At 51.5% G+C, this 24954-nt stretch overlaps 1 protein-coding gene across 1 annotated transcript in view; it reads left to right on the top strand.

The window, feature by feature from the left end:
• The window catches only part of LOC131093014 (receptor-type tyrosine-protein phosphatase V-like), a gene marked incomplete at its 5' end in the record, with an annotated part of 49799 nt that extends 25360 nt beyond the window's left edge, over nucleotides 1-24439 (top strand). Inside the window, 19 exons of the mRNA XM_058040014.1 lie at nucleotides 2945-3012; nucleotides 3373-3499; nucleotides 4435-4482; nucleotides 4890-4983; nucleotides 7357-7447; nucleotides 8012-8088; nucleotides 8873-9007; nucleotides 9459-9581; nucleotides 11584-11744; nucleotides 12782-12917; nucleotides 13364-13443; nucleotides 14258-14345; nucleotides 14767-14857; nucleotides 15502-15578; nucleotides 17647-17781; nucleotides 18226-18348; nucleotides 19184-19341; nucleotides 20263-20398; nucleotides 24271-24439. Coding sequence (XP_057895997.1) covers nucleotides 2945-3012; nucleotides 3373-3499; nucleotides 4435-4482; nucleotides 4890-4983; nucleotides 7357-7447; nucleotides 8012-8088; nucleotides 8873-9007; nucleotides 9459-9581; nucleotides 11584-11744; nucleotides 12782-12917; nucleotides 13364-13443; nucleotides 14258-14345; nucleotides 14767-14857; nucleotides 15502-15578; nucleotides 17647-17781; nucleotides 18226-18348; nucleotides 19184-19341; nucleotides 20263-20398; nucleotides 24271-24330 — 2008 coding nt within the window. The remainder of the gene's footprint in view (nucleotides 1-2944; nucleotides 3013-3372; nucleotides 3500-4434; nucleotides 4483-4889; nucleotides 4984-7356; nucleotides 7448-8011; nucleotides 8089-8872; nucleotides 9008-9458; nucleotides 9582-11583; nucleotides 11745-12781; nucleotides 12918-13363; nucleotides 13444-14257; nucleotides 14346-14766; nucleotides 14858-15501; nucleotides 15579-17646; nucleotides 17782-18225; nucleotides 18349-19183; nucleotides 19342-20262; nucleotides 20399-24270) is intronic.
• Between the last annotated feature and the right edge of the window lie 515 nt (nucleotides 24440-24954).

The raw sequence follows: 24954 nt of genomic DNA, 5'->3' as shown, positions 1-24954 counted from the left end.
TTCCTTCCTTCCTTCCTTCCTTCCTTCCTTCCTTCCTTCCTTCCTTCCTTCCTTCCTTCCTTCCTTCCTTCCTTCCTTCCTTCCTTCCTTCCTTCCTTCCTTCCTTCCTTCCTTCCTTCCTTCCTTCCTTCCTTCCTTCCTTCCTTCCTTCCTTCCTTTCCTTCCTTTCCTTCCTTTCCTTCCTTCCGCCACTTCCTTTATATTATTTAATATAAATATATTTAATATTTATTTCATATAACATTTAATAATATTTATTTAATATTGTATTTATTAAATATAATATTTTATATTGTACAAGTGTGCCTGAAAGGTCTCTTCAGCTGCTGGTTAGGGCAGCACTGGCTCAGATTGGTGATAACATCCAGAGGGTGGGAAATGACTGTTTTTCCTAAGGGAGAATAAAAAAGGGAGTTTCCAGAGAGCCATTGCCTGGGAAATTCCAGGCAGACTGGGGTCATGGAGAGCAGAGAGCAGTTCTGTGTGCTGTGTGATCCTGCCGGGCAGGACAATGGTGACAGTGCACTCTCATACTGTGTTCATCCAGCAGGGACCTCCCTCAGGGGAGCAGCTTCTCAGGGACACCAGGCCCTGTCATTAATCCTCCTGCCATGATTCCATCCCATGAGTCACCAACATGTACTGAACTGTCCAGTTATTCAGGACTAGAAGGTACTTTGACACCACAGCTTTCTTACTTTACACCACAGCTTTCTTTCAGTTTGACTGCCCTAAAAACATAAATGTTCTCTGCACAAACAGCGCTTGACCTAAATATCCTAAATATCTGACCTAAATATCTTAAATATCCAGCCTAAATATCCTCAGTGCATGGAACACTCAGCCTAAATATCCAACCTAAATATCCACAGTAGACTGTGCTGATGAATTAATGATTATTAGGGTGGTGAAAAGCTGACAGCTCATTCCCACTCAGAATTTCTGTTCTTGTTTCATGTCTTTCAGTGAGTTATTTATCATCTTTGATGCCTTGGCATCTGCAGGCTCATTTTCAGAGGAGGTCTGGCCCTGGCAGCTAGGTGTGGGGACCCACACACAGGCAACAAATCCTTGGCTGCTAAAATCCAGTGCTGCCTTTAAAAGCTCTGGTTTGCATTTAGGGCACAAGAAACGCCCCTCCAGGTCACTGCTCAGGAGGAAAGTCAGAGATCTGTGGGCATTGGTGTTCCTGCTGCCAGGAGGGGATGAGGGGCAGACCTGCACAGGGAAGAGGATGCACCAGCCACTTGTGTGTGTGTCTTGGTTTGGAAAGACAGGAGTCTGCTAAGGAAGGCAGAAGCCTCCCCTGAAATGGAGAATGGAAACCCTCCCCACCCCTCTGAATTGCTATAAATTTTAAATTAAGGGGCTCTCAGGCAAAAATATGGGAGCAGGAAATAACAGTTCTTTAATAGGGAAAGGGAAAAAAAGGATAAAATAAACAATGCAGTACACTAGAACAACACTGCCAGAGTCAGAACCCAACCTGACACCCTGTGGGTCAGGGTGCTGGCAGCAGTCCCATTGGAATTGTGGCTCAGCCCTCCTGCAGTGTCAGGGCTGGTTCTGCTGGAGCAGGGATCCTGGAGAAAGGTGCAGTCTCTGCCTCTGTTCCTCTGGGCAATCCAGTGCAGAAAGCCGTGCTGGTGTCTCAAAACCTCTGGATTATATCTGGGTAGGAATGCTTGGCTCCTCCCTCTGGGCTCACATCTCCCAATGGGATGCTGTAGTTCTTATCAGCCATGCAGGGACATTCAATAGCTGTTATCAGCAGATGTCCCCTCCCAGGGAGGAGTGATTGTGGTCACTCAGAGAGAGATAAGGCAAACTGCCCACTTGACAAAGATAATCTGCCATACAGATGGCAACGGAAAACATCTTTCATTGCAATCTGGAACAGTGTGTGTGCAAGGAGGGGTCTGGGCAGGTCTGGCCCTGTCGGGATCTCTTGCTGGTCACAGTGACCCCAAGAAAAGTTGGAAAGTCTCTTTTCTCAGCCCAGCACTTGAAGAAAGAGTCAGGGCTCTTCATTTCTTGGTCTCAAGGTTGTTTATTGTATCTTATCTATAAAATTCTTTCTTCTGCCCAGGTCCGTCCAGCAGGACAGTTCCAGGCACTCTGCCTGCCCCCAGGGCAGTGTTATGTCTTTATACTAAAAACTACCTGTACAATATTTACAATTACTTCCCAATACCTATCACCTATGTTAGACAGTGAGCTTCTACTCTAAACCAATCTGTAAGTGCCAACATCACAGCAGAAGATGGAGGCCAAGAAGAAGAAGAAGAAGGGGAAAGGCTGGACATATCCAAATTCCTCCATCCTGCCCCCCTGAATTCCCATTCTAAAAACCCCAAAATCTACTTTTTCACCTTGTGTTAAATTCATTATCATTCTACTTAATTTGTCATGGCTTGAAGATTTTCATCTAAGGTTGGTAACTTGCTCTTTGGGTCATAATCAAAACCACAAGGGCATTTTGGGCCCTGTGCCAGGGTCTCTGAGCCCCCTGGCAGGGGTCTGGGCTGCTCAGGACAGCCAGAGGGATGTCCTGGGTCTTGACATGGCCCTTCTAGCTGAAATGTCAAACAGGGCTCAGCTCTTTCTTGTCAGCCCTGCTAACCAGCTGACATGAACAATGTAGTTTTAATTTTTTGTGTCCTGTAAGAGAGCAGACTCTACCTTTCTCTGCTGATAACCCTTTGGAGGAGAGCTGCTTCCCATTGGTGCTTTCTGAACCATTTCTAATGCTTTTCCAAGTGGAACAAACTTGTCCAAGAGGCATAAAAAGAAGGGAAGACCATTTCCACACATTCCCTAAATCCATAACAGAAAGCTAGCTTTTTCCAGGCAGCAGTTCTGTTCCCCTGGGTCCTGGGTGCTGGGTTCTGGCTGCTGTGCCCAGCTCAGGCTGTGCTGACTCAGAACTCTGCTTTGCCTTTAGGTTCAGCATTGCTGCCTTCACCAAATATGACCCAGTGGCCCCTGCTGTGACATTCACCATGTTCTCAGGTAAGCTGGAGAGCAGCATCTTCCCCACCTGGCTGTGCAGGTTAGAGGTAAAGAGCAGCCAGAGGGAGCTTGTAGGCTATAGTAAATATAAAATATAATAAATGCAGCCATTTATCATAGAATTATAAAATGGTTTGGGTTGGAAAGGACTTAAAGCTCATATTGCTCCATTCCCTGCCATGGCAGGTACACCTTCCACTATCCCAGGGTGCTCCAAGCCTTGTCCAGCCTGGCCTTGGACACTTCCAAGGATGAGGCAGCCACAGCATCTCTGGAAATCTGTGCCAGGCCCTCACAACCCTCATCATAAAAAACATTTTTACTGATTCTTCTCTCTGTACTCTCTCCTTTCTATTCCAGCTGCTGGATCCAGTGCAGACACAGCTCCACTCTCAATGCCAATAATTGCTGGAATCATTGTGGGGTTTCTTCTGACACTTGCAGCTGTTTTTGCTTTGGTTTACTGGAAACAGCTCAAAGCAAGGAGGTGAGCATGAGCCATATCTTACCTGTTGATACCCAACCTTCAGTGCCAAGCCTGGAGGAGAGCAGGGAGAGGGTGTAAAAAGAGACTTGGACAAACTAGCACATGGGCTGGTGGAATTGTGCCTGGCAAGCTCAGCACCCAAAGGAAGAGGGGACAGAGGAGCTGCCCATGTGCAGTTAGGTGACAAAACCCTGCAGTGTGCCTGCCAGTGGTACACAACATCTCATGGCATCAATCTCTGCACTGCAGGCGAAGTAACAGCTCTTGTGTATAGCCACAGCTCTTCACAGAGAGCAGCAGGCACAAGTTTTTAAGGATTTCTCTCTGGGAAAGGCAGTGAGAAGCTCAAAGAAGAAGAGAAAATAAATCTTTATTTACTGTTTTTGTTGTTTTGCACATGTGGAATGTGTTATAGAGATTATTTACTCAAAGTGATTTGTTAATTAGACACTAGTGAAAGTTGTTTCAATTCCTTGACTAATTATATCTACATGTATTGTGACTGTCTGGAGACAGTCATGAGTTTTTCTTTAGTATTTCTTTATTAAATTATTCTTTATTTCAATTCATGTTGCAAGTTGTAGGATAGATCATGATATGAACAGTGCAATGGGGAAGAAGGTAAGGGAGTAGAAGTCTATTTTTAGGCTGATGGGGATTTTGAAGTTTATAATGAATTTTCATTCTCAGAAGGAGGTGAGGCTTTCTGTTCCACAGTGGATGTAGATTGCTATTGGGATTAGGGTGATTAAGAAGGAGGTTTTGACTGTGTTTGTAGTTGTGTTGGGGGTAAAATTCTTTAGTATAGTATCTCTTTAATATATAATTTAGTATAGTATTAGTGTAATATAGAATAGCTTAATAAAGCAATTATTCAGCTTTCTAAGTCACAGAGTCAGAGCACATTATTCCCTAACCCTGTGCTTTGATTCCAGAACCAAGAAGAGCAGCCCACCCCAGGAGATGGTGACCTACAGCCTGAGGTGGGTGCTGGAGTCTGCCCTCTGTATGGCCCCACTGCAGCTCCCACTGGCCTTTACCTACTTTTTTTTTTCAATCTTTGACTCAGGAAAAGTCCAGCTGTCTCCTCCCCTCAGTTATGTTATAAATCAGCCTTTCCCAAGGTCAGTATTTACTGCCCAGCTCCACTCCAAGTCAGTGCATTGTCCACACCTCCCGTATGAGTTCCTGCAGCAGGAGAATATTCTCATCACCTTGAAATCCCTCCAGTATTTAAGCTGTTGGACCCATTTCCCTGGGCAGTGAGGTGGCTGTGAACCCTCCCTGTGTGCCTCCAGGTGTCCCAGCAGGGCTGTCCCAGTGGCCCCTGAGGCTGCCCAGGCCTCCCAGTAACTAAGGCAAGTTTTCCTCTGGATTTCATTTCCTGCAGGAACGTCCACCGGCCAGTGCCCCTGCAGAACTTCAAGCAGTACTATGAGATGAAGACAGCAAATGCTAACCATGCTTTTTTCCAGGAGTTTGAGGTGAGATGAGACCCTCCTTGTGCTGGTGTTTGTGGGTCCCTGTCACTATGATATTTTCTGAAGAATCCCTTTGCCAAGATTTTTCTCCTGAGAAGCTGAGAAACCTCAGCTTATAATAATTACAATTATTATCTGCTACTGTGGAATGCAACATGTGCATCTTTGATTAGTCCATGTTGATTGTTTCTAATTAATGGCCAATCACAGTAAGCTGGCTCAGACTCTCTCTTAGAGTCACGAGCTTTTGTTATCATTCTTTTCTATTCCTTGCAAGCCTTCTGATGAAATCCTTTCTTCTGTTCTTTCAGTATAGTTTTAATGTATCATCATAATATAATACAATACAATACAATACAATACAATACAATACAATACAATATAATATATCAGCCTTCTGAAACATGGAGTCAACATTCTCATCTCTTCCCTTGTCCTGGGACCCCTGTGAACACCACCACAAGTCCCCAGGATGAGGTGAGAGGTGAGAATCTGACTCCAAAGTTCTCAGAAGGCTTACATATTATATTATATTATATTATATTATATTATATTATATTATATTATATTATATTATATTATATTATATTATATTATATTATATTATATTATATTATATTATATTATATTATATTATATTATATTATATTAATATACTTTTGGGGAAGATGAAAGAGGAAAGCCTTATAAATATGATTGTCTGGCAAAAGATTTTGAGAATATGGAAACTATAAGTGACATTGAAATGAAAGCAAGCTTTGAGATCCCTCAGTTACTGAACAACTGGAAAACAATGGTGTGGCCAGCTGAAGGTGATCCCCTTTGGATGGAACAACACCCTCTGCTTGCAGACAGGCCCAAGGGTCAGAGCAGAGCCTACAGCTTGGCAGAAGGGCCCAAAGAGGAGTTTTTAGGGTTCAAAATGTAACACAGTGTGGTGATGTAATGATTCTTATAGGCTGTATGTAAATGCTATAGGATTTGTATCTTGTACTAGATTGGTTAGTGAGAATCAGAATATTCAACACAGAAGATTTCTGGTATTGTAATGGGAACCTCACTCTCTTACTCTCTTATCCTGTCTTACTTTTTCATCCTCTTTACCATGCTTTTGCCTTCTCTCTCTTTACCTCTCTCTTTACTTCTCTCAGTCCTGCCCCAGCTGTGGCTGGCAGCTCCCAGCAGGGCCCTGCACCCAGGCCCTTTGCAATAACCCACAAGTTCCCAGCCCTGGCTGCAGAGATCTCTCATCTCCAGCTGTCCCACTGTTCTACCCCATCACTCCTACAATATACTACAACTATACCAAAGAAAGAGAAAGGACACATCAGCAGGCTCGCAAAGAATGAATAATAAAATCTCGTGACAGACTCAGAGTCCGACACAGCTGGACTGTGATTGGCCATTAATTAAAAACAATTCACATGCTGGGTAGACAGTTCTCCAGATGACATTCCAGAGGAGCAAAACATGGAGAAGCTGAAGCTTCCCAGCTTCCCAAGAGAAGAAATCCTGGCAAAGGAATTTTTCAGAAAATATCACAGTGACACCTCCTAGAGATGACATTTGGTTTCTGCACTTGGTGGCTCATCCTGTTGGGTGTCCAACATGGAGTGCTCCTCTCCAGGGCTGGTCACCCATCTCTGACAATCCAGCCAGCCTGAGGAGCAGCCTTGGAGGCCAAAGATTGGATGGACCAAGTGTCAAGCAGTTCCTTTGCTCAAAACCTGGTTTGTTCAAATTCTGGTCAAAGCACATGTGGTGTGAGGTGAACTAGCACAGAGCAGAGAGCCCCAGGCCTGACTGGAGGTGAAGGGGAGAGGGGAGGTGATGAGAACCACCCTGACAGTGGTAGGAAGGAGCCTGCAGCTAGAGGGAAGGTCCAGCAGCACTCTCAGACCCAGGGTCAGGCTGTGAGCTTCACCTCAGGCTGCCTTCCCTGGCTCCCACTGCCAACACCTGAAGCCTCTGGACTGTTCTGCTGCAGCACCTTCAAATTTCCATCAGCAATTTCAAACCCTCCTCAGATCACCCTTTCCTGGCTTCTTGAGTGAGGATGGGCAGAAGAAGATGCAGCACAAGATTTTTCAGTTTGCTCAGCAGAAAATCCTCTGAGCTTTGTGGTAGATTTCCAAGGCTTTTTCCCCCAGAATTTGTTCTTGGGCTTTTCTTTTAAATATGAACAATGCTGTTGGAAAAGGCAGTGGGAAAAGCCACCATGGCTCAGAGTGCCCAGGCCATGTGAGGGAGGAGAGGAGCAGCTCTCTGCGGGAGGAGAATCCTCTTCACCCTCCAGACAGGCCATGAGCAGGGAGCTGAGCTGACCAGCAGCTCTCCAGAGGAATATTTGTGCTTCTCTTTCCCCCTGTCCTACAGGAGCTGAAAGAAGTTGGGAAGGAACAGTCCAAGGTGGAGGCTGAGCTGCCAGAAAATGTCTCCAAGAACAGATACCCCCATGTGTTACCCTGTAAGTGCTGAATCCTCCTTCTCCCCCAGCCTCCAAGGGGGGAGCTCACAGGGCAGGCTCACCTTGCATCCCTGCCAGGGCCAGTGCCTGGCTCCTTTCCTGGGAGCAGGACTCTTGGAATGGGCTCAGTTTCCATTTTCCTGCTGGAGACTCAAGGCTTAAAGGTTGAGGCAGGGCTGAGCCACCATCCTGCCCAGCCCAGGATGGTCCCGCCAGGAGACCAGAGGGGGTCCATGAGCTTCACTGGTGGCCCTCATGACCCCAGCTCTGTTTGCCAGTGCCCTGCTAGCCCAGCTGGCATCCGGTGCCCATCTCTGTGGGGAGAAGGTGCCTGGCACAGCACAGAGCCTCCGTGCAGGAGCTGCTGAGGGTTCTCCCACTGCCTCACCCAGTCCCAAGTCCTGGGGAAGGGTCCTTGAGCTCACCCAGTCCCACCATTCACCCTGGAGAAGGCTCCTGGGACTCACCCAGTCCCATGTCCTGGGGAAGGGTCCTTGGGGCTCACCCAGTCCCATGTCCTGGTGAGGGGCTCTTTGGGGCTCACCTGTGTGGGGTCTCTTTCAGATGATCACTCTCGGGTCAAGCTGAGCCAGCTGGGGCAGGATCCACACTCAGATTACATCAATGCCAACTTCATGCCAGTGAGTGCCCACTTGCCTTCCCCACTGAGATGTGGCCAAGGGCTCCATCACGGAAACTCTGCCTGGGTTTCTGTGTTCTGTGAGGGCTGGTGGGCATGAGATGTGCTGGTGAACAGCTGGGCACAGCTGGCACAGGCCAGCAGGAGCTGGGGGAAGGTGGAGAGGGGTGGTTGCACTGATGGAGCCTATGAGATGGCAAATGCTGTGAGTGTGGGAAGTCTCTCTGCTTTCTTCTCACCTATCCTCTTCCATCACCTCCCAGCTTACTGCCCTGTCTCTCTGCCTGCTCTTTTCCCCTCTGGTCTGTGCAGCTGCAATTGAACAAGCCTGGAGCTGTGCCTTCCTGCCCCCTGTGTGAGGTGTTCCCAGGTAACAGGCAGGGCACGCTGCATGCAGGGGCATTGTGTGCATCTGGGGCATGGTGTGTCCAAGGGCAAAGACACCCTGAGACCTTGCATGCTCACCCTGCCCTCAGCAGGGAAGGGGAAGCACAGGGACAACACGGATCTGTCTTTCTCTGGTTAGGCTGAATGAGGAACTGCTTGGAGGGAAATGCTGTGGGTCACTTTATTCCAAATATGTAGAAAGTGTGGCTGGGCAGCTCATGCTTCCTGTGAAGTCAGCTGAGATCAGCTGCCTGGGAACTGTGCCCACATGGGCTGAGGGCAGCAGGAATTTCTCCTCCTGCCACAGCAGCAGACCAGGCACTGACTGGTGCCAGGGCAGGACCCACCTGCCTTGGCAGCCTGCTAACTCACCTTGCTCTTGTCTGCCTCTTGCTCAGGGCTACACATCCCAGCAAGAGTTCATTGCCACCCAGGGCCCCCTGAAGAAAACCATAGAGGATTTCTGGAGGCTGGTGTGGGAGCAGAATGTCTGCAACATCATCATGCTGACCGTGTGCATGGAGAATGGGAGGGTAGGTCCCTGCCAGCCCCAGCCCTGCCCTGGTGGTGGGAGCTGAGCCCAGGGCTGGGGCTGTGCCCTCCACAAACCCTGCTCTGATATGGCTCCAGGATGGGCACAGCCCACACAGCTTTAGGGGAAGAGAGGCTGATCTGTGCAGCTTGGGGTGGGAGCCCAGCTAGGACCATGCCCATTACCCTCAGATATTTCTGCAGAATCTAAAACTTCCATGTCCTCTGGGTGAGCCACCTCACATGGAGTGGATGAGACCCACACAGGTCCTTTTTCCTGGAGGAGGCTGAGATCCAAATGAAGGGGCTGTGAGGCAGAGCTGTGCAAAGCTCCCAATGGGAAGGGGAAACACCCCTGCCTGCTCCCCAAGACCTGTCCTGGCTCCCCTACAGCTGCTGCAGATGCTCCCTGGAGCCAGATCTGCTCCCTCACTGTGCCCTGTCCTGCTCCAGGTGCTGTGTGACCATTACTGGCCATCAGAGTCTGCCCCAGTGTCCTATGGGCAGGTGAGAGTGCACCTGCTGATGCAGAGCAGCTCTGAGGAGTGGACAGTGCGGGAGTTCAAGCTGTGGCACGTGAGTGCAGACTCCAGGGGCTCTGGGCAGGGGCTTGGGGTGGGTATTGGCATTCCTCCTCCCCTTTCCCTGCCATTTCTGGGGCCCAGAGAAGACCCGAGCCCTGAGGAGCACTGAGGGTGACGGGAGGGTGTCCAGCACATGTCGTGCTGCTCTCCACCCTTGCTCTCTCATTTCCATGTCCCTGCCCCAGGACAGCCTGTGGTGGTTTCCAGGCTATATTCCCTGTGCTTTCCAGGCCATATTCCCTGTGCTTTCCAGGCCATGTTCCCTGTGCTTTCCAGGCCATGTTCCCTGTGCTTTCCAGGCCATGTTCTCTGTGGTTTCCAGGCATGTTCCCTGTGCTTTCCAGGCCATGTTCCCTGTGCTTTCCAGGCCATGTTCTCTGTGGTTTCCAGGCCATGTTCCCTGTGCTTTCCAGGCCATGTTCCCTGTGCTTTCCAGGCCATGTTCCCTGTGCTTTCCAGGCCATGCTCCCTGTGCTTTCCAGGCCATGTTCCCTGTGCTTTCCAGGCCATGTTCCCTTTGCTTTCCAGGACATGTTCCCTGTGGTGGTTTCCAGGCCATGTTGTCTGTGGATTCCAGGCCATGTTCCCTGTGGTTTCCAGGCCATGTTCCCTGTGCTTTCCAGGCCATGTTCCCTGTGCTTTCCAGGCCATGTTCCCTGTGGTTTCCAGGCCATGTTCTCTGTGCTTTCCAGGCCATATTCCCTGTGCTTTCCAGTCCATGTTCCCTGTGCTTTCCAGGCCATGTTCCCTGTGCTTTCCAGGACATGTTCCCTGTGGTTTCCAGGCCATGTTCCCTGTGGTGGTTTCCAGGCCATGTTCCCTGTGCTTTCCAGGACATATTCCCTGTGCTTTCCAGGCCATATTCCCTGTGGTTTCCAGGCCATGTTCCCTGTGCTTTCCAGGCCATGTTCCCAAAGGCAGATGTGCTCCCTCCCTCCCTCCCTCCTGGTTGCAAGACACAGAAATGGAGGTGATTCATTCTGTCTTGGCCTGAAAAAATGACTTTTCTTGCCAATATTTTGGCACCTCCTAGTGATTAATACAGAAAGGAGTGACCTAGGGCCTGAGGATGTCAAACAGATATGGTGAAAATGAAAAGCTCTAGTAGCTAGCCTGCAGTAGTCTACCACAGCAACAGAGTGCTTAGGAGAGTGGAAAAAGAAAATATTGATTCCACTTCAAAATATTCAGTTAAATGCTATGAGAAGGCCTGAAAGTGGGAGAAACAATTCCCCTGCTGCAGGGGCTGTGGGGAGCATGGAGGAGCAGAATGGAACAGATGTTTCATTTGATCTTTCAATCTTGCAAACACAAAACTGCATTTCTGCTTAAAGAAACAGATTCTGACGTGTAATTGGATGTAACAGCATTGACATGTTCTTCTCCATGGCTGCAGTGAGTAGGTTGGGAAGCTGTGGGCTTAAATTACACAAAGGAAGGTTTAGATTGGGCATTAGAAAGGCTTCCTGATGGTAAGAATACTTAATATTTAATCAGATGAGTTAGGAATATTATGGAATTTCTGTTACTTGAGGTAGTTAGGAAAGGTTTGGGAAGCAATGCCAGAAAAATGCAGCTATACATGTAAACATGTTCTACAGAATTGATTTATAGCTGACAGAACTCAGTTCTCAGTGATGTGTTTTTCTAAGATAGAAAATCTTTCTCAAATACCAAGTGTAATTCCCATTTAGAGGTGAATCTCCCATGTTCTTACCAAAAGGGTTCTTTAACCCAAGTTCAGAACCTGACCTCCTGCTGCTTTCACACTCCATGAGGTGAGGCAGTGATTCAACATCAGAGATGTTTCCCTGGAACAGAGTTTGGAAAACACTGGAGTTGTGCAAAGTTTCTGATAAAACCCTGGATCCAGCAGGCAGTGCAGACCTGATGCTGGCTGTTCCTGCAGCTGAGCCAGGTGTCCCCAGGTGCCCAGGTGCTGTCAGGGCTGTGAGGCTGCCCTGGGGCTGCACACCCACCAGCATTCCCTGCAGGAGGCTCTGGGGGCAGAGCGCTTCGTGTCCCACCTGCACTACACAGCATGGCCCGACCACGGCATCCCCGAGTCCACCACGTCCATCATGGCCTTCAGGGAGCTGGTCCAGGAGCACATCCAGAGCACCAAGGATGCAGGGCCCACCCTGGTGCACTGCAGGTGAGGCTCTGCCCCATGGGATTGGGGGGATGATGGGAGAGGGCAGGGGGATGAAGGATGCGCAAACTGTGAGTGAGGAGAGACACAGCTGCTCTCTGGAGTCTCCTGCTCAGGGTTGAGGAGTGCAGACCTACACACCCAGGGTGTGGGGCAGTGTCAGGACCCAGGACATTCCTCTGGCTGCCCTGGATGGCTCGAGACCCTGGCAAGGGGCTCAGAGACCTTGGCACGGAGTCAAAGACACCTGTGCCTTCGATTTTAACCCATGGAAACAATTACCAACTTTGTGTGAGGAGTTACAAGCCACAAGAGTTTGAGTAGAATGATAGTGAATTTGTCACAGGGTGAAGAAGTAGAATTCTGGGGTTTCTTGGTCTCCTTCTTTGTCTCCTTTTTCTTCTTTGTCTTCGTCTTCTTCTTCATCTTCTTCATCTTCGTTGTCTTCGTCTTCTTGTTCTTCTTTCTTCTTTCTCCTTTCTCCTTTCTCCTTTCTCCTTTCTCCTTTCTCCTTTCTCCTTCCTTCTTCCTTCTTCCTTCTTCCTTCTTCTTCCTCACCATCTTCTGCTGGTGACACTTTTGGATTGGTTTAGAGTAGAGACAGACTGTCTAATGTAGGTGATAGGTATTGGGAAATTATTGTAAATAAAGTACATGTAGTTTGTAGTATAAAAAGTTAACACCACCTCAAGGGCAGGGACTGTGCCACAACTTAACCTGCTGGACAGATCTGAGCAGGTCAGAGAAAGAATGGAATAGATAAGGAAAAATTAACCTTGAAAAGCAGAACCAAAAAATCTTGACTTTTTTGGTCACAGGGCTGGGAAAAAAAAGACTTTCTGATACCTGGGGGGTCATCTCAGCCACAGAAACCCCAGAGGGCAGGGGGAGGTGGTAGCACCAGCCCAGGGCAGCCTGGGTGCTCCTCAGCCCCATGCCCTGCCTGGGTGCCAGGGAGCACTTTGGGAGCGTGTCCAGCAGCAGGAGGGAGCCAGGGCTGTGTGTCAGGCCTGTTTAACCCTTTGTGTCCCTGCCCTCAGTGCAGGCGTGGGCCGCACGGGCACCTTCATTGCCCTGGACCGGCTGCTGCAGCAGATGAGGCAGGAGAAGGTGGTGGACATCTTTGGTGTGGTGTACTCCCTGAGGATGAACCGGTACCTGATGATTCAGACCCTGGTGAGATCTCTGCCCCCTCTCTCCCCTGGCCCCTCACTCCATCCCATTGCAGTTCTGGATGAGCTGGGCAGGCAGCCCCAGCACCCCCAGGCTGCTGCTCAGCTGTCACTGCCATCCTGCTGCTGAGAGCAGCTGCTCAGCTGGAGTGGAAATTGCTGGGGGGGTCTCCAGCTGCTTCATGCCCTGCTAGACCCACAACAGCAACATCCAGAGTCTCAGAGACCTCCCAAGAGGCTCAGAAACAGCCTGGAGCACTGAGGAGCAGGGTCAGGCCCTTTGCAGGCAGCTCTTAACTCACACCATGCTGTTGGTCTGTGGTGCTCCCCGGGCTGTGTCCTGGGGCTGGGACAGGGTGACAGCACTGCCCTCAGGAGAGGGACCAGAGCCCCCTCTGCTGCTGTCCCTGCAGTGTCATGCTCTGTGTTCTGTCTGCCTTTGCCTTCCAGTCCCAGTACATCTTCCTGCACAGCTGCATTCTGGACAAGATCTTGGAGGAGCCTCTCCTGGATTTATCAGGGACACAGAGGTGAGGCCTGGCTGTGCTTTGCCCCTCTGCCCACGCTGCTGACAGCCCCTCCCAGCTGCAGGACAGAAGGACAGGAAGCCCAGCATCCATCCCAGGTGCTGCTGGGGGTGGTGGTTCTGCAGCACAGAACAAAGTGCAGTCTCTCCTGGGCACCCAACACCAGAGATGTGCAGAACTGTCCTGGGGAAGGCATTTCCCTCAGCCTCTGGCTTCCCAGCCCACAAACATACCCTGAAGATCTGTAAAACTGGAGTGGCTCATGGCAGCTGGGTGACCTTGGGACATGCTCCTAATGGAGGCCAGGAGGATGGGGCAGGGTCCAGCTGGGCATGGCTTTGACCACCTATCTCATTGTCTTGGGGCTACATCTGGAGATCATACACCTGTATTTGTGGTCAGATTGTCTCCTCCCTCATGCAGAAGAGGGTGTCCTTGTCCTTGCTGCCTCTTGGGAATGAGCCCTGAGCTGTGCCACCCCTGTCTAGGGGACAGCAGGTTGTCACAGGCCCTGGGCTGTGTCTGCCCTGTCTAGGGGACAGCAGGTTGTCACAGGCTGGGCTGTGTCACCCTGTCTAGGGGACAGCAGGTTGTCACAGGCCCTGGGCTGTGTCACCCCTGTCTAGGGGACAGCAGGTTGTCACAGGCCCTGGGCTGTGTCACCCCTGTCTAGGGGACAGCAGGTTGTCACAGGCTGGGCTGGCAGCCTGGGACACCCCTGGCATTTGGGGAGTGAGGGTCTGCTCACAGCACTGCTGCAGGCACAGCCTGGCTGCTGCTCAGTGAGCTCAGCCTTGTGCCCTGGCTCTCTCCCCAGGTCCTGCCCCATCCCTCTGAAGAGCTTTGCCCAGCACTGTGCCCAGAAGGCAGCCAAGTCCCACCTGGGCTTCCTGAGGGAGTATGAGGTGAGAGCTGTCCTGAGGTGCAGGGGGTGCTGCCATGGCTGTGTGTGCTGAGGGGACCTGGGGGGAGTGACTGAACCTGCTGGGGCTGGGGAACACCCTGGAAGTGCCTCCTGAGTGGGTCCCATGCCCTGGGTTCCTGGGTGTCCTGGCAGTGTCCCCCCTCCATGGCATTGCAGCTCCCTCCTGCATTCTGCACTGCTCAGGGTCTGTCCACCCCCTCCCTCCCTCCCAGGTCCTGCCTGGACAGCAGCATCCCCCTCCTGGCAGCCTGGCACTGCCCTGGCCGCCCTGCAGAGCTGCTCTCATGGCTCTTCTCCTCATGACCTGTGCTGCCATGACCCCTGTGCCCAGTCCAGGTGTCCTCAGTTCCTCCTGTCCTGCCCCTTCCCTCACTGCCTCCTCCTCTCTCTCACCCTGGCAGGCTCTCCTGGAGGTTGTCAAGGAAGAAGCCAGCTCTGCATTTCCATCTTCAGGCAGCCAGCAGGCACGGCCCTCCTCCAGCATCCTGCCCTGTGAGTTCTGGGACACCTTGCATCCTCTTCCCTCCTGCTCCTTTTCCTCCTGTATGGAGCCATCCTGGACCAGAGCCAGAAGTCCAGAGCATAAGAAAGTATTTTGAGGCTTTGGTGACCCCCCGAGAGGGTTACCAAGGTGTTTGGGATGGAGCATGTGGTGCTTGGGACTGGGATAGGAAAGGAGAGAGAAAGAAAAACCTGGAGAAGGAAAAGGGGAGATCTGGTTGCTGTTTTCAGCTACTTGTGGGAAGGCACAGGGAGTTTGTGGAGTCTGCTCAGAGGTGTGCCATGGAGGGACAAGAGACAAGAGAGTGGTTTGGGAGCGTAATCCAAGTCAGCAGAAGGATTAGTAAATTTCCATGGAGATGTCAAACACTGAATGGAGGCCCAGAGTGCTCACAGGCATCCTTGGAGAGAGGCAGATCTCTCTGGCTCAGGCACTGAGTGAGCTGCACTGCAGGAGCAGGGATGGAGACCTGGCCTGTGGGAGCCAGCAGGCTGGAGATGAGCACTGCAGATGGGAGAGCCTTTGCCCAGAAATGGTGAAGGAAGGATTGGGTTTGTGTGGCAGTCAGTCTGCAAAACCTGTCTGAGCTCAGGAGTGCCTGGGATCCCTCCAGCTGCTGCTGCTCTCTTTGCAGATGATCGCTCCAGGGTGAAGTTCTCCCTGCTGGAGCAGGGCCCTCTCTCAGGACTGCTGCAGGTCTGGCGTGTCCCGGTGAGTCCCACCCTGTAAGGGCCTGAATGGGAGATGTGGGACTCCAGGGGCTCTCCAAAATGCAGTTTATTCCATCCAAGAGGTTACAGCAGGGTTGTGGGTGACAGAGCTGTGCCTACAGCTGTCAGCTCCAGCTGCAGGCAGGCCTGGAGACCCTTTGGTTTTGGTTACAATGCATTATATACTTTTCTTTTGGTTACAGTGCATTATTTACTTTTCTTTTGGTTACAATCCATTCTATACTTTTTTTTGCTGAGCATCTTAACACAGCAGAACCAATCTACACCTTAACTATTATCTCTAGCCTATCATAACTACTATAATTGCCATATTCATGTTACTGTTCTCCAATCACTAAAAGTTAGCACATTGCAGTTTAAGCTAGAAGTTGTTTTTCAGTTTTCTTGTAGTGGAAAATTCTGAGACCTTTTTTCTACTTGCCACATTTGCTGCCTTGTTTGCCTGTGCTCTCTTTCTGCTTGGTAAAAACATCTTCTTGTTTGGGGTGGGTTTATCCTTTGCTCTAAGCCATAAAAACCCCTTCTAACTAACACACCCTTTGCCTCCTTGGTTATCCAGTAAGACTGGCTCAGCAATTCTTTTCTTCCATATCAAAACTTGCTTCCATCTCTATCCCTTCATCAAACTCTACATTTAAAAATCTTTCTGCTAAGCCAAGCACACATATCTGTGAGAGTTTCTTGTCAAACTTTCATCCTTCCCAACAATTCCCCATCAAGGCACACACCCTGTGCCTGTCCCCATCCTGGCTGTGCTCCTGCTCTGCTCCACTGCTCCCTGTCACTGTGGCCTGTGGGATTCACATTCTCTGAACCTGAGAGAAGCAGGGAAAGGGATGATCAAAACAATTGTTGTCTCATTGGCTGCTCCTGTGTTGTGCCAAAGCAGAATGCAATATGGAGGTGTCTTGGTTTGGAAAGCCAGATGTCTGCTGAGGAAGGCAGGAGCCTCCCCTGAAATGGAGAAAATGAACCCCACCCCTTCCAAATTGCTATAAATTTTAGATTAAAGGGCTCTCAGGAAACAAAAATTATGGGAGCAGGAACAACAGCTCTTAAATAGGGAAGAAAATAAAAGGATAAAATAAACAATTAAATAAACCAAACCAACACTGCCAGAGTCAGAACCCAGCCTGACACCCTGTGGGTCAGGGTGTGGGCAGCAGTCCCATTGGAATTGTGGCTCAGCCCTCCTGCAGTGTCAGGGCTGGTTCTGCTGGAGCAGGGATCCTGGAGAAAGGTGCAGTCTCTGCCTCTGAAGATCCAGGGGAAGAAGAGGCAGCTGCTGTTCCTCTGGGCAATCCAGTGCAGAAGCTGTGCTGGTGTTCCAGAATCCCCAGATTCTATCCGGGTAGGAATGCTTGGCTCCTCCCTCTGGGCTCACATCTCCCAATGGGATGCTGTAGTTCTTATCAGCCATGCAGGGACATTCAATAGCTGTTATCAGCAATGTCCCCTCCCTAGGGAGGTGTGATTGTGATCACTCAGAGAGAGATAAGGCAAACTGCCCACTTGACAAAAGACAACTGCCATACAGATGGTAATTGAAAACATCTTGCCTTGCAGTCTGGAACAGGAGGTTGTTCACCCACAGTGATGGTGTTTTGTTTCCTTGGCCTTTCAGGGCAAAGCATGTGTGCAGGCTGTCAGTCAGACAGTCATGGGATTCTGGGCAGTGGAGTTGAGTTGGGTGCTTGTGCAGATTCAGTTTAGATGTAATGTAATATAGTGTAATAGAGTATAGAATAATATAGTATAATAAAGTAATTAATTAGCTTTCTGATATCAATAGAGTCAGATACATCATTCCTCCCAGATGTCAGGCAAAAATGTCACCAGCAGTGGTCCTGTGTGGAGAAGAGGGGACTGCAGGGACTGAAGACATCCCTTCCCTCCCCTGCCCACTTTGGGCTGCCCTCTCCTGCCTCCCTTGCTGCTTTCCCTTCTCTCCTTGCCTCCTGACCTGCTGAGCTCTCTGCTCTCCCTGACCATTCCTGCAGCCACCTGGGCCAGCAGAGCAGGACAGTGACATTCCCATTCCCACCCAGGGCTGCAGCTCCAGCAGGGACTACCTGGCTGTCCATGGCCCTGACAAGCTGACCATGGAGGACTTCTGGACCCTGGTGTGGGAGCAGGATGTTCACACCATGCTCACACTTCTGCCATGGCAGGAGAAGGGGGAGGTAAGGCACTGTGCCCACCTGTGCCAGGGCAGGAGAAGGGGGAGGTAAAGCCCTGTGCCCACCTGTGCCAGGGCAGAGGGGGGATCTGTTCAGGGGAGCTGGAACTAGCAGAGCCCTCAGCTCTTCACTGAGTCCTTGGTGCAGACCCAGCTTAGCTAAAGCTGAACTTTTCATGTGTCCAGGTGCTCCCGCAGCTGGTCATGGGAGATGGGTTCTGTTCTGGCTGGGCAGATTCCAGCTCAGAGCTCTGAGCTGAGCTGCCAGGCAGCTCTGGGTTCCCACCTGAGCTGGCTGAGCCTGCTGGTGTTGCTGGAACTCCCTCAGGTTTTAGTGGGGGGTGAACTGACATGGAGAAGTGCTGGGAGTGCACCAGACCCCAGAGAGGGTGACTGGTGTGACAGACAATGCCCACCAACAAAAAGCCAAATTTCTGGTTGCACACAGGTCCCAGGTGAGGAGTGCTGGCCCCTGGAAGGAGACTCTCTCTGCACAAGGACCCTGACCATCCAGTGTGACACAGAGAAGCTTGTCTCAGGATGGAGATGCACCCAGCTCAAACTGAAACACGTGTGTGTCCATGGGGCTGTGCTGGCTCCCACAGCCTGGCTGGGGATGGGGATGGGTCTGTAGGGGCTGAAGGGTCTGTGGAGCTTCTCCAGGCTGCAAGAGCAGTGCCAACAGTGCAGGAGTGAGTCTGGATTGCAGCATCCAGAACTGAGTGGACACAGGAGATAGATGGGTGTGACTGTGTTCACAGGGGTTTTTGGATGAGGGAAGAGATGAGGATCTGACTCCATGTTTCAGAAGGCTTGATTTATTATTTTATTATATATATTACATTAAAACTATACTAAAAGAATAGAAGAAAAGGTTTCATCAGAAGGCTAGCTAAGCTAAGAATAGAAAAGAATGATAACAAAGGTTTGTGTCTCAGCTCTCTGTCCAAGCCAGCTGACTGTGATTGGCCATTAATTACAAACAACAACATGAGACCAATCCCAGATGCACCTGTTGCATTCCACAGCAGCAGATAATCATTGTTGACATTTTGTTCCTGAGGCCTCTCAGCTTCTCAGGAGGAAAAATCCTGAGGAAAGGATTTTTCATAAAAGATGTCTGTGACAGATGGGAGAAGCCCTGGGGGCTGATAGGTCTGTCTGAGCCTTTTGGAGTTCCCAGCTCCCTCTCCAGGAGCAGGTCAGGGTGCTGTGGGGAAGGAGAGCAGGTTGCCAGAGTGGGTGGGGGGCAGTGCCCCAGCAGAGGTGCCTGTTCACCTTTCCAGCAGCTGGCAGAAAGCTCAGGGGAGCCTCAGAGAGCCCAAGGATGGGAGAGCTGGGGCTCCTCTGCATCCACACTCCCCCATCCCTCCCCAACACCCACATCAGCTCTTTGTGTCTCACAGGAGAAGAAGGCCAAGGAGAGGCAGGTGCAGAGGTTCCTGTACACGCTGTGGAGCAGCAAGAAGCAGCCTGATGTGCAGAGCCTGGTGGAGCTGCTGGGGGCTGTCAGGAGGGGCAGCCCCCCCCGCAGGAGAGGGGGTCCTGTCCTGCTGCACTGCAGGTACCAGGGCTGCACCTGCACCAGGGCCAGCACAGGGCTTGGCATGCCAGAATCTGGCTGGGCTTGAACACACAGGGGTCTGCTAAGGAGGGCAGGAGCCTCCCTTGAAATGGAAAATGGAAAATATAAACCCCCTCCCTCCAAAAAATGATAATTTTGAAATTAAGGGGCTCTCAGGCAAAGATATGGGAGCAGGAATAACAGTTATTTATCAGGAAAACTAAAAATACAAATGCAATAGTACAAAAAGGAAAGCCACTGCCAGAGTCAGAATAGGAGCTGACCCCCTGTGGAAACACAGGGTCTGCTAAGGAGGGCAGGAGCCTCCCCTGAAATGGAAAATGCAAAGCCTCTCCCTCTGAATTATTGTAATTTGGAAATTAAAACATTCTCAGGCAAAGATATGGAAGCAGGAATAACAGTTCTTTATCAGGAAAATTAAAATAGAAATAAAACAGTAGAAAAAAAAAATCACACTGCCAGAGTCAGACCATGCCCTGCCCCCTGTGTGTCAGGGTGGTGCCCCAGCCCCATGCCATGGGGGCTCAGCCCTCCTGCAGTGCCAGCTGTGGCTCTGCTGCAGCAGGGATCCTGCACAAGGGGGGAGTTTTCCTCTGCAGCTCCAGGGCTGCTGTAAATGGGCCATGCCCTGGGTCCATGGGAGCCAGTGGAAGTTCTGAGCCTGGGAGGTCACAGTGCCCTGCCAGGGGCTGGGAGAACACAGGGCAAACAGGGCAGGGCTGGGGAGCATGGGTGGAGCAGGCATTGCCAGGCTGAGGGGCCCAGGCCATCCCTGGGTGGCTGCAGAGTGCTGGGAGCAGCCCTGATGCCCACAGAGACAGCTCAGAGTCGCTTGTGCCCTCCCCAGAGGGGCTCAGCTCAGCCTGGCCTGGCACCACTGACCCCTCTTGTCCCCTGCAGTGGTGACATGAGCCAGATGGGCACCCTGATCTCCCTGGACTGCCTGTTGCACCAGATGAAAGCTGAGAGAACCGTGGACATCTATGGTGTGAGCCTCCAGCTGGCCAGGAGCTGCTGCCTCCTGACCCCCACTCTGGTAGGTGGGGAGGGCAGGGGAGGGTGGGCAGGTGCAGCAGAGTCCTGTGCTCCCCTTCCTGGGGCTGGCAGCATCCTGGCTGCTCCCTGTCCAGCCTCAGCAGGGATTTCCTTCTGCTCCTTCCCCACCCTGAGGCTCTGCCAGCCACCAAGGGCTGAGGGCACTGACTTTGCCCAGGCAGAGTTTTCCCTCTCCTGGGTTCTGACTTGAGATCAGTTAAATTGCATGTGAACCCACAGTAATTAAAGCACTCTTCCCATTGCACTTGAGGGAGAGTGGAGCACTGGTGTCACCCTACACAGCCTGCCTGCTCCCCCTGGCTCCTGGGCATGGCTGTCAGCCTGGGGACCCAAACCTGCTGGGTGTCCCCATGGCGAGAACCTTCCCTGCTGGGTGTCCCCATGGCCAGAACCTTCCCTGCTGCGTGTCCCCATGGCCAGAACCTTCCCTGCTGGGTGTCCCCATGGCCAGCTCCTTCCCTGCTGGGTGTCCCTGTGGCCAGAACCTTCCCTGCTGGGTGTCCCTGTGGCCAGCTCCTTCCCTGCTGGGTGTCCCCATGGGCAGCTCCTTCCCTGCTGGGTGTCCCCATGGCCATCTCCTTCCCTGCTGGGTGTCCCTGTGGCCAGCTCCTTCCCTGCTGGGTGTCCCTGTGGCCAGCTCCTTCTCTGCTGGGTGTCCCCATGGCCAGCACTTTCCCTGCTGGGTGTCCCCATGGCCAGAACCTTCCCTGCTGGGTGTCCCCATGGGCAGCTCCTTCCCTGCTGGGTGTCCCCGTGGCCAGCTCCTTCTCTGCTGGGTGTCCCCGTGGCCAGCACTTTCCCTGCTGGGTGTCCCCATGGCCAGCACTTTCCCTGCTGGGTGTCCCCATGGCCAGCTCCTTCCCTGCTGCCCCCCCCCCAGCCCCAGAGCCTGCTGTCACAGCTGGGGCTGCCTGCCAGGGGGACAGTGGGACACAGTGCCAAGTTGCAGGGGCCCTGTGGGCTGTGGCACTGTCTGATTGAGCCATTCCATGCCAGCCTAGCCCTGGTGGCTGCTTGTGGTGGCACCAGTGCCTCTGGACACGCTCCAGTGGCAGCAGCTGCTGAGTGAGCTGATGCACGGCCCTGGAAACACTCCCCACAGGGCACAGCAGAACCGGGCAAGATCTCTCCAAGGCTTCCCAGCTGCACAGCCTCCTTCAAGAAGCTAATTGCATTCTTAATTAATGTGAACCATGTGCGTGGTGGGAGCCAGAGCAGGGCCAGGCATCCCCTGCCCCTCTTCAGAGCTGCTTTGTGCTCCCACAGTGCCCGGCCCTGCAGGGACACAATTCCCTGCAAGAGCTGAAATGAGGGATGTGGGACTCCAGGGGCTCTCCAAAATGCAGTTTATTCCATCCAAGAGGTTACAGCAGTGCAGGGTCATGGGTGACAGAGCTGTGCCCACAGCTGTCAGCTCCAGCTGCAGGCAGGCCTGGAGACCCCTTGGTTTTGGTTACAATCCATTATATACTTTTCTTTAGGTTACAGTGCATTATTTACTTTTCTTTAGGTTACAATCCATTATATACTTTTCTTTTGGTTACAATGCATTCTATACTTTGCTGAGCATCTTAACACAGCAGAACCAATCTATACCTTAACTTTTATCTATAGCCTATCATAACTACTGTAATTACCATATTCATGGTACTGTTCTCCAATCACTCAAAGTCAGTACATTGCAGTTTAAGCTAGAAGTTTTTTTCAGTTTTCTTGTAGTGGAAAATTCTGAGACCTTTTTTCTACTTGTAACTTTGCTGACTTTTTTGCCTGTTCTATCTTTCTGCTTGGTAAAAACATCTTCTTGTTTGGGGTGGGTTTATCCTTTGCTCTAAGCCATAAAAACCCCTTCTAACTAACACACCCTTTGCCTCCTTGGTTATCCAGTAAGACTGGCTCAGCAATTCTTTTCTTCCATATCAAAACTTGCTTCCATCTCTATCCCTTCATCAAACTCTACATTTAAAAATCTTTCTGCTAAGCCAAGCACACATATCTGTGAGACTTTCTTGTCAAACTTTCATCCTTCCCAACAATTCCCCATCAAGGAATTGTAGGCAGGGTGTAACCTTTGCCTTTCAAGGGCCCATCAAACGCTGCTGTCCTGCTGAAGGGGAGCAGCAGAGGAGCAGCAGGGCTGCCCTGCAGCCTCCTCCACCCTCTGGGCCCTGCCAGCACCCCTTGGTGTCTGGGGGTTGTTGGCTGCTGCTGTGCTGGAGGCACTGGATTTTGGGGGGAAGAGGAACCTTTGATGGATGTTCAGGGATAACTGTCAGATATGAATCCCCAGCAGCCCCAGCAGCGTGGTGCATGTCCCAGGGGATGTGCTCTTGCATGTGGCAGTGTCTGAGTGTGCCTGGGCTGTCCCAGGGCTGTCCCTGCCCGTTTCACAATCTGTGACTCACTGCACTCCCTGTGTGACCCTGAGCCTCAGCCATTGTGTGCTCACCCTCGGTCAGGCCGAGCCCCCAGCACAGGGAGGAGGCTCCTCGTGCCTTGTGGCTCAGCCAGAGCATGAATGAGCTCTGGGAATGCTCTGGGGCCCCTCTGCAGCCCTAATCCCCCTGGCCATGGCACGTGATGCCAGCCCACGCCATGAGCTGCCTGCCCTTGCCTCCAGCTCTGTGCCCTGAGCACAACCCCATTACATCCTCACTTCTTCCCCACCCAGCCCTGGGTTTGTGGCCTGGTGTCATTGTGGGGCAGCCTGATGTTTGGGCAGAACCTCATGTCAAACACGGGGACTCAGAGCTCACATTTGGAGCTGATGGATCAGTTTGGTGATACTAAAAAGGGACAAACAGTGCAGCTGGGCTAAACCCACACAGATCCTTCTGTCCCTCTGTGAGCATCTGCCCTGCTCTGCTGTCAGCTCCTGACTCCACAAGCTCCCAAGGGAAACTCCTGTTGAAGTGAGGGGAGAACGACCAATCCTTTGATGCATCAAACTCGATTTATTGATCGATCAGTCAGCTTAAATAATAGTGTTAACGAACTTCATGCATATTCCGAAATACAGGTTTATGATAGGCTAACAGAGAAAACTCTAACCACACCTTTTGTTTTACTACACCGTTGATTGTTTACACAAAACAAAACCAGTGTTCTCACTGTGATACGAACAGTTCCCAAAACTTCCACATCTGTTCTCAGGGTGCCATCTTTTCCCAGAGAGAGTGTTACACTTGTTTTGGGAAGACTGTCTGAGAACTTTATTGTTTATACAATGATGCCCGAAAGAGTCTAATTGTTTATAGAAGTCAGGCTGGGAACTGCTTTGGAACTGCTTTGCAACTACCTTTTACTGTTCTCTCAACTGTATGCCTTCATGGCCTTTTTCTTTAAGCCATGCTTGAACTAAACTCCCGACAAACTCCTAGTCCAGGGATCTTCCCCATTTTCCCTTGGTGCAGTCCCAGTGTACAGAGTTAGGAGCTGACAGCAGAGCAGGGCAGATGCTGCTCCAGGGCTCTTCCCTCCTGGCCCCAGTCACTGCCAGACCCCAATGATGCCCTGCACATCCCTGGAGTTGCTCTTTGCTCACGTTTCAGATGCAAACACCACAGCACGTCCAAAAGCCACTGGGGCCCTTGGAGGAGAAGCCAAATGAAATTGTTCCTCTGCAGCTTGGCTGGGATGGGATGTTCCTCTCAGCCCCACCACAGGGCATGAGGAAGAGGAAGCAAGCAGGGTGTAACAGGCTTGGGTGGCTGTGGTGACACAGAACCACCATGGACTGCTGGGGAGAGCAAATCCTGCTCTGCTACCACACACTGCTCCTTAATTAGAATTTTTTAAAGCAAGCTGCAAGGTTAATGTCAGAAAGCTGACTCTGACCTCTCTCTCTTGCAGGACCAGTACATCTTCCTGCACAGCTGCGTCCAGGACATCCTGGCTCAGAACCAGCCCTGACACCCCTGGCCCCTCTGGCACCTTCTGCCTGCTCCTGTACAGAGCTGGGGGCACCGTGGCACCCCTGGCACAGAGGAGGAGCAGTGCCCTCCCTGCCCGGGCAGTGTCCCCAGCTGTGACTCCTGGACACACGGACAGTGTCCTGGGACACACGGACAGTGTCCTGCCATATCCCACTGCACACACAGTGAGGGGCTGGGCAGGATCCTCTCCTCTTTTGGAGCTCCCCTGAGATTTCTGGTGCCTGGAGGGCTCTGTGCCCCCTCAGTGCTCACTGTGGGGCTCTGTGGTGCCTCTGAGCCCAGCACCAGTGTGGGGCACCGTGGGCTGCAGTGCCCCTGGGCTCTGCTGTGGGCACAGCCCTGGGGGAACTGCCTTGTCTCAGCTGGAATGCTCTTAGGTACAAACAATAAAGAGCCCTAGGAAAGTGTGTGCTTGTAAGGGGGGCTTGGCTTTTGGGGGCTCCAGCACAGCAGCTGTTCCCAAAAGAGCAGCTGTGTCCCCAGCCATGGGTCACTGCCGTGTCCCTTGGCACTCCAATGCTGCAGTCCATGGCTCAGCAGCTTCTGCTCACTCTGTGTCCAGCCCAGCCAGGCACATTTCCAGGAGTCAGAGTTGTGAACC

Source organism: Melospiza georgiana, chromosome 23, assembly GCF_028018845.1.
Source record: "Melospiza georgiana isolate bMelGeo1 chromosome 23, bMelGeo1.pri, whole genome shotgun sequence".
Taxonomy (NCBI): Eukaryota; Metazoa; Chordata; class Aves; order Passeriformes; family Passerellidae; genus Melospiza; species Melospiza georgiana.
Note: the sequence above shows the minus strand (reverse complement) of the source record. Positions and strands in the feature narration are given on the sequence as shown.